This window comes from Pygocentrus nattereri, chromosome 4 (genome assembly GCF_015220715.1).
Source record: "Pygocentrus nattereri isolate fPygNat1 chromosome 4, fPygNat1.pri, whole genome shotgun sequence".
In the NCBI taxonomy this organism is placed as follows: Eukaryota; Metazoa; Chordata; class Actinopteri; order Characiformes; family Serrasalmidae; genus Pygocentrus; species Pygocentrus nattereri.
In genome coordinates, this window is record NC_051214.1 from 11,996,154 (window position 1) to 12,005,050 (window position 8,897).

Consider the following 8,897-nt stretch of genomic DNA (forward strand, 5'->3'; position numbering starts at 1 on the left):
CAAAAACACCAGTTCAGAATGTGGGCGTTAACTACTATATGCATTTCCTAATGCTTAGTTTTAGGCCTGAATCATATGTACAATCTCAAAGAAAATTAAACGGCTTATTCTGAACACAACAGAACATAAGTGAAGAGATTAATAAGAAGAAGCATTTTCATTCTCCTTATGAACACAAATTATGGAGCCAACTCTACTAATTTGCACACTGATTTGAACTCATAACTCAATGGCCTTACTTCTCTGTTCCTGTCAAGTGAGTAAAAAGTAGCAATAAAAGTAGATGTCAACATTCAAGCCAATGCTACTCATACTGGCTTCAGGAACAGAAAAGCACAACTATTTTATCAAAACTGAAATTGAAAGAAAAAAAAAAAAAAGTAAATTTCCACAATAATCATTATTATTTTAGCACAACACCAGTTAAAGCTATTGATTCATTACTGTCTGCATGCATGTGTCTAACCTGTGGAGACAGAAACTTGTGGATTCTGCGGGCAAGGAAAGGCTTGTCCAGTATGGCGCAGACCGAGGGTCTTTCACGGGGGTTGCGTTTGAACAGTAGACCCAGGAGTGAGCGCAGGTCCTGAGAGTAGTGCACCGACACTGGGGGATACGAACCACGGATGATCTTCAACACCAGGTTCTTCATGTTCCCAGCCTCGAACTGAGAGCGAAAGTTTGCATGTACCCATGAAAAAGTGAAAGACAAAAAACGAAAAAGACCAAAAATACTTTAATATGTGATCATAGTGATTTAATTTTTAAAACAAATTCAATTCATTTAGGTAAAGAAAGCTTGAAAACCATCAATGCACAGTTTCAAAGGAAGAAGTTTCTTCAGCTGAAACAGCAGAAAAATCAAAGAGGGTGTCTTTCACAAGAGCCGTGCACTCTTATCTCTCTAGCCATTTCAGTCTGACACACTCCATGACTATATCAGTAATTAATAAAGCCTTGGGAGTGCAGTGAGAACTCCTGATCCTCCCACTGTCAGACAGGGTGTTAGAAGCAAGCCTGTTACACGCCAGTATGCCAGTTTCACAATATGGAAAAACAGCACTGAAAGACAACACTGTTCTCTGTGGATAATCAATATTTATGCAGATTGTAAAGAATGAAACTGTGGGGTACAGAAGCAGGAAAAAGGTTTGCAGCCTGAAAAGGGGTCAAAGCACAGAAGTGGCTTAACTTGGCAGACACAACAAATTCACAATAGCAAACAAAGACATGGACTGGAGTACAAGGGCTACGTGGTACTTACGGCATGCTTAAGCGTGCACATTTCATACAGGACACATCCCAAGGCCCAAATATCACTAACGGACAGAAAGAGACAAGGGGGGGAAGGGGGAAATGGGCAGAAAGACAGGATTAAAACTGCTGGGAAATCTGCATTGGGCACATTAAACACACACAGTTGTCAGTAGGTGACTCAGTCCCTGGTAACCACCAAATGCCACCAAAATAAACTGTCAGGCAGAGTCTGCACCATTTGCTTACAGAACACTTACGTACAATCATACACAAAAATATTGGATTGTTCTGCAAATTTTAGTGCAAATGTTTTTATTTATTTGCCAAAGTTAATACAGTGGTAGAGGTTGGGTGAACATAAAATATAAAATGCTCCACAGGCACTTATGCACAGGCCACCTTTTATGCTTTAATTTTGATTACATTCAACAAACAAAACAAATAAATTGTTCATTAAAATGTGCAGAAACGTGCTCTCTGAGTGGGTGTGTTAATTTATTTTCTCTTAAAGAATAGGCAAAATGCCATTTGACTAAGATGTTCAAAGTCTTGCATTCAATGTCCTGGCATACAACTAAAGAACCTTCTGGGATTTTCCAAAAACACTGCAGCACTATGACGACTTGTGCCCTCAAAGGTGAATTCAGGTGACACCTGATATGTCAAAGCGCCTGCATAATTATGAATAGTCTGAAAATGGTGTATTGTAGAGAAACCAACTCAAGATTTCTTTACAGTGGTGGCGATATGAACCAGGGTTTATGTCTGCAACACTAATATAGCTATTTTAGTTATGATACAAAATGAACCTACACTGACTTCACAACTTCTACAGAATGTATGATGTTCAGATGACCGAATTATACAGAAATTTGAGAACAAATCCTCCTTACTAGCAGGACCACAAAGGAAATTACACATTCATTACACTGTGACTACATGTGACACAGGGCACCACTTGAGGATCCATCAACAGGCAATCAATAGCAGTGAAGGGACTTGTGGGTCAGGATGTCTGAGTTACACTGAGCGGAAGAATAAAGAGCTCAGAGAGGATCGATATGGAACTGATGCCAGATACACAGTGAGCGCCAATATGATATCATTACCTACCTCAATGGTCAGCATAATGACTCAGCATACAGTAAATGCATGTACATTCAGGATGTGCCGTTTACAGTGTTATTAAATGCCCAAAAATGTGACATCACATAAAGACACACTCAGAAGTAGACACCCTACCTTTTGTTGTTGTATGGTTTATTTTCACAAATCTCAGGGGAAAGATAGTAAGGCGTGCCTATGCAGGTCCTGGCCAACTCCACAGTACTGCACACAGACAACATCAAGCACTTCAACTTCAAGAACTGTCCATAAAAAAAAAAAATAATTCGAGAAAGTGTTCTCTGTGGAAGTTATCGGATTCAAACTGAGAGAAAGCATTACCAATACAATGATTTATTACCTGTTTAACACTCTGGCGATCCCAAAGTCCCCCAGCTGTATTGTTCCATCCTTAGTCAAAAAGATATTCTAGAAGAAGACAATATTGTGGATAACTACTACACAAACTGACATGAAAAGAAACAAAAAATTGTGCATGTGTCTTAACAGTACCTGAGACTTAATATCCCTGTGCAAGATCTTGCGATCATGTACGTGTTTAAGAGCTAGGCATATCTGCACAAACCAGTCAAGTATCTGTAAGAGAGAAAGAATTCTGAAAACAAACACCTAAAACTGACACGTTACTGTGTTCACTGAATGAGTTGCAGTTGTGTTTCTGCCAATGATTTGGACCTAATTCAAAGAAAAATAGTGGTTAATTTTGTTAAAGGGGAATTTCACAGATTTCAAGTTTCTGTACTCTTCAATCATTGACATGTATAAAGCCTCCAAAGCTGTTTGATGTTAAATTGCACATTGCAGACAAATGCATCAATTTGCATTTCTTTACAATGAACATGACAGGTATTTTATTCGCTAAAACAAACAGTTAACCTACACATGAGTTTTAATATGCAACGTAAATAATGGTAAAATTGTGGAAAATCTGGGGGTTTTTTTGCATTAAAAACAAAACTCCTCCAGAAATAGATTTTAAAAACTTAAATAATGACTGAATGTCTGTGAAATTCCCTTTTATACTTCTCTTGGTCTTTGGCCTTAAGCTAAACTTAACTCATTCAATAGTAAATCTGAGGAGAGTGCCCTGGCACTGTATTTAGACTACTCCAAGCTGGGTTCCATGGCGGTGAATGGAAGTGCAATCAGACAGGACTGTGGCGTGTTCAGTTTAGCACTGGATTTGAGGTGGTACACTGGACTCACTTTGAGTGCTCTACTTACTTGCTCCTCAGGGAACAGAACTCCCTTCTGATTATTAATCTTCTTAAACAGATCACCTCCTTCGCAGTAGTCCATTACTATATACAGGCAGCCGCCCTCTGCGTAGAAGCAAACAGTGAGCAGGGCAGGCAGGAAAAAACGATTTTTAATAAAACATTAACATTAACACTTCCCAGCTTTCTTAACATTTGCAGTTACATTAATCAGTAACTGATGATGTACTGTCTCATCACAACCATTAACAACAGTGCTCTCTTTCCTCTCTTTCATGCTGTTGCACGGCTTAATGAAGAGAAGCTAGGCATTAGCTCATGCAGATCCTCTCTACAATTCAATTTAAAGGCTCGTAGCTTCCTTCATCACTCAAGCATTGCCTGACTGTCAAACAGAGCGCGCTTACATGGGACCGAGAACGCAGGAAGGATAGCTTCTCCTTTTGATCATCTCAGTCTTTGCTAGTGAGATTTTTTTCTCTAAAGTCTCATTCATTCTGACATTTTAATGGATGTATTTAATGTATTGACATGCATGTCAATGTGACAAGTTAAGAACTGCGACTGTTCAAAATTAAGCACTCCACTCAGTCGTGGGCTGGAGGTTAGGGAACCAGCCCTGTGACTGGAAGGTTGCCAGTTCGATCCCCTTGGCTGACAGGTCCATGACTGAAGTGCCCTTGAGCAAGGCACCTAACCCCCAATTGCTCCCTGAGTGCTGTTATATTTCAAGCCTACAATAATCTCCAACCATTTTTTTTTCTGTCCCGTTTCTCTCCCATTTCATAGTCACTCATTAACTTTTACAGATTCTCAAATATTATAGTCAGTCTGAATGTACATCCCAAACAGGAACTAAACTAAACTTTGAAAAGCTCTTGTTTTGTCAGATTCTGGGCACCTGCTTCAAAGCCACTGAGATTCTTTACTTAGGCGGTACTGTACATGGTCCACAGTCATTAATCACTGAAACTCTTCATTTGGAAAACTGACACTGACTCTGGCTGACAGAAAACAAAGGATGTTACCTTCAAAGGACTCCTTGTACTGAACAATGTTGGGATGGCTCATGTTAGCGAGGACTGCCACTTCTCTGCGTGACTCCTGTCTCTCTTTACTAGACATCTGTGGAAAGAGACAGCAGTGTGAGTGTTGATAATGATGTAGACACTTTACAACCAACCTATCCTTTTTAAAAACACACCACATTAAATGCACAAGCATAAAATTGCACATTTTGTATCTTTAAAACACATTCTACATTTTTGGAAACAACATTACAGCTTACCCTGGAGATGCCAATCTCCTTAATGACATACTGATGGCCATCTTCCCTGGACCTGACCAGGATGGCTTTTCCAAAGGAGCCCTCCCCAATCTTTTTCACCTTCTCATATTTATCCATGTCTGGCTCAATCCCACATGCTGTGCCTGCAAGTATAAATGAGATACAAATCTTAAATTCAACAAACCATTTGGAGCTGCATCAGACATGCAGTTAAAGAAATACTGCAGCATTTTTAAACCTAATGTCTTCCCGTCACATATATAGCATATGGTTGATTACCCCAGTTGCTTCAGCACATACCGACTGGCTTCTAGTATGATAAGTTTTGAATTAACTTAAACATTAGAGTATTCCTTTACAACAAATTGTTTAATTTATTGGATCCTGTTCCAATATAGACTGAACATCCTTGCTTTTCAGCAAGTATTTTCTAGGCTTACAAATCTGAATAAGTAAAAAAAATGAAATAAATTTAATTTACACTGTAGATTTACAGTTTTTTAACCTAAATCTCACTTCTCCAACTTATAAAACACTCAATAACATTACACAGAAGGTTTAGGGCCTGTTTTCCCTGATGATCATAATCAATACATGTTTGATTTTCTCTATTAGTGTGGTTTGCGCAGTATGGTTTATGAATCAGCTCATCACTCATTAAGTGTCCCAGAGGCGTGCCCTGCAGAAGAGCACTGGTACCACCTACAGAGTCTGAGGTTAAATATAGACGTACAGCAGACTCCCTGATAGCACTTCATTACATTTTCCAACTGGTCTTTGCAGTGGCCAGAGCAGCCCAGAGCTTTAGATATAATCTTGATCTACAAAAGGGAACAAGGATGTGCCATCTGTCATAAAAGCCACATGTTTTCGTAAGGAATAAAACAGCCATCGAAAAAGCGAAAGAAGCAGGCACTGTGCAAATGAGTTGCTGAATTAAAGATGATGTGTCAGAAAGAATTATCTAATGGGCTTTTATCCCCTAACTTATAAAGAGAGAGAGAGAGAGCGAGAGAGAGAGCGAGAGAGAGCGAGAGAGCGAGAGAGAGAGAGAGAGACACACACAGACAGATGTAGCAAGCATCTATTTTTTTTAGTGCTACCTGCAAATGTCAGTGCAACTAAGGATTTGTAGCTGTGATTATACTAAACAATCTATTGAGCAAATACGACATACAGTGTGCGTAAGAGGTGGAAAGAGATTTCTTCACACAAAGCTGCTCAAGTGTTGATAAATGAAATTGGGACATCTGGACTCTTATTAGGACAAGAGTTCCAATGTAGTTAGGACAAAGCTAAAGTTGGCTTTCTAATCGCCAGCTTCTTGGTGTAATTCCCCCGTTCCATCTTAAACGGTGCAGCAGTTGCATTCTGGCCTAACGTGTCCTGAAACGCCAGAATGTAACTGCTGCACCATTTAAGGTGGAACGGGAAAATGCGATAAAAGAAGCTAACTTCAGCTTCGTGTAGTTAGCTAGGTGTCGTGGTCCAACTGCACAATGATATTGGATAACATATTGAAATAAATGTTCGTCTCGACAGCGTAAATATTAAACAGTAACTCCGACGGCCTAATGATTAAATACCGTCTTAATATCTCAGACTATTTCATATTTTCAGTGATGGCACGTTTCAGAAGCAGTGTGTGGAATCAGCTAGCAAGCAGCATCAGTCATTCTCTAACTAACGTTTGCTAGCCAGAGCACAAAAATGGCTGCTTATTACATTTTTTGCAAACATCACAGTTCAAGACAAACAGTCCATGAACAGCCTACATAACCGCTCCTGTTATAAAGCGGTTTTACAAGAATGAAATGTAAAAAATCTGCAATGTTTTACCTCACAGGCTTTAGCGTGGAGAAGCTCTTGCTGGACCAAAACCGCCGCCTTCTGTTTTTTCACTCTTTTGGTCCTGAAGAACGTTCAACCAAACTACCTACGTTACGTGACGTGTACGCGGAATACAGCCACTTCATTGGCCAAACGCTCTGTTCCTGTGCTGCGATAGGCTTACTGACCTGCCAATCACAATCAAAGCGGTTTAATGTTCGTCTGTCAATGTTTGGTGGGAAATTTCTCCTAGCAACCGTCACCGGCTGGTACACGGCGGGATATGTGAGGCTGAACCACAGACATACGGATCGATACTGACACACACACACACTCACACACACACACACACACACACACATATACATATACATATATATATATATATATATATATATATATATATATATATATATATATATACAAACACACACACACACACACACACACACACACCACACACTGACCTAATACTATAGACACTACCTAAAAGTAGCCAGTGAGATTTGGAACAACTCCACAATTTTTTCAAAATTTCTGCATTAATGGTTTACATGTCAGCAAAGTCATTCATAGTGGTTTGGTGTGAAATGCTCTGTTTTAGAAAAACAGTCGTGGTCTTTAGAGGAGTATGAGAAGTCTAATGCTCCTAAAAGCTCCCTCACACAACGTTTGGCATGAATTATCTAAAATCCACACAATGAAACGATGAAAAAAATCTAATTAAAATACATTTTAGACCAAAACTGTATCACACAACTGTTGTAAAACAACATTTAAGGGTTTAAGTACGACAGCATTTTAGGGCTACTGTAAATGGAAACCAGTAGACTTCGAGATGTAATATCTTGTGATATTTTGAGAATAAAGTCATAAAATTTCGAGAGGAAAGTCATAATATTTAGAGGATAAAGTGGCCTTACAGTAGGCCTTACAGGGGCTGCCATAATGCCTTGGGGTCTCTGTTGTTGTACTGGTGCGCAAGCGTTCCGCACACTCATGTCTCCGTGTGGATCGATGATTTTGGTTGTCGCTGTCACTGTTCGTGGAACTAAATGCTCTCTGAATGGCGTGGAGACACTGATACCCGTGTGGATGATCATTACCATTCTCCTGCAACATAACAGTCAGTTTCCTCCGAGTAATAATAATAATAATAATAATAATAATTGCCTTTCTTCTAAATACACAGTTTCCTGCTCAGCCATTTCTTATGGTGCTGATGTGCAGGAGAGACAGGGAGACTGAGTATTTCTTTACAGGTGAAATCGATATGAAAGTATAACTCCACCAGTTCCTCAACGCCCCTCATCTAACACGAAGATGTGCTGCCTTCCGTCTGCAAAGCCTTTGGCCACAATATTGCAACCTTTTCTGGTATTATTGCCACTTTAATGTGGTAATTCTATTATTTTTTCTTGAAATATTACTTTTTTCTCAAAATATTTTATTCTGAAAGCCTACATTTAGTTTTTTAATTACAGTGTCCCTAAAACGTTGTCATATTTAAGGGTTAAAATCCTTGCTTATTGGATTTTCCCACCCAAATTCATTATTTTTAAAACTGCAATCCAGCGACTGGGTTTAAATACCATATATATCAGAGAAAGCGCTAACGTTGGCTAATAAGGTACGTAGCTAATGTTCTTGAACATGGTTAGCACGTTAGCTCAGGGACAGCACGTTAGTTTGGGGACAACACGTTAGCTCGGGAATAGCATGTTAGCTCGTGGACAACACATTAGCTCGGGAACAATGTGTTAGCTCTGGGATAGCATGTTAGTTCATGGACAACACATTAGCTCGGGAATAGCATGTTAGCTCATTGACAACACATTAGCTCGGGAACAATACTTTAGCTCAGAGATAGCATGTTAGCTCATGGACAACACGTTAGCTCGTGGACAACATGTTAGCTCGTGGACAACATGTTAGCTCGGGGATAGCATGCTAGCTCATGGACAACACGTTAGGTCGTGGACGACATGTTAGCTCGGGGATAGCATGTTAGCTCATGGACAACACATTAGCTCGGGAATAGCATGTTAGCTCGTGGACAACACATTAGCTCGGGAACAATACGTTAGCTCGGGGATAGCATGTTAGCTCATGGACAACACATTAGCTCGGGAACAATACGTTTGCTCGGGAATAGCATGTTAGCTCATGGACAACATGTT

At 39.7% G+C, this 8,897-nt stretch overlaps 1 protein-coding gene across 3 annotated transcripts in view; it reads right to left on the reverse strand.

Moving 5' to 3' along the window:
• The window catches only part of nek1 (NIMA-related kinase 1), a 32,820-nt gene extending 26,021 nt beyond the window's left edge, over nt 1-6,799 (reverse strand). For all 3 annotated transcript variants that reach the window (XR_005130222.1, XR_005130221.1, XM_017697681.2), the window contains exons 1-9: nt 6,727-6,799; nt 4,888-5,030; nt 4,628-4,724; nt 3,607-3,704; nt 2,875-2,958; nt 2,723-2,790; nt 2,500-2,586; nt 1,265-1,319; nt 467-667 (exon numbers count right to left, since the gene is read on the reverse strand). Coding sequence is in view for 1 of the 3 variants with exons in the window: in XM_017697681.2 (XP_017553170.2) it covers nt 467-667; nt 1,265-1,319; nt 2,500-2,586; nt 2,723-2,790; nt 2,875-2,958; nt 3,607-3,704; nt 4,628-4,724; nt 4,888-5,004 (807 nt within the window). In the remaining 2 variants the exon portion in view is untranslated. The remainder of the gene's footprint in view (nt 1-466; nt 668-1,264; nt 1,320-2,499; nt 2,587-2,722; nt 2,791-2,874; nt 2,959-3,606; nt 3,705-4,627; nt 4,725-4,887; nt 5,031-6,726) is intronic.
• Between the last annotated feature and the right edge of the window lie 2,098 nt (nt 6,800-8,897).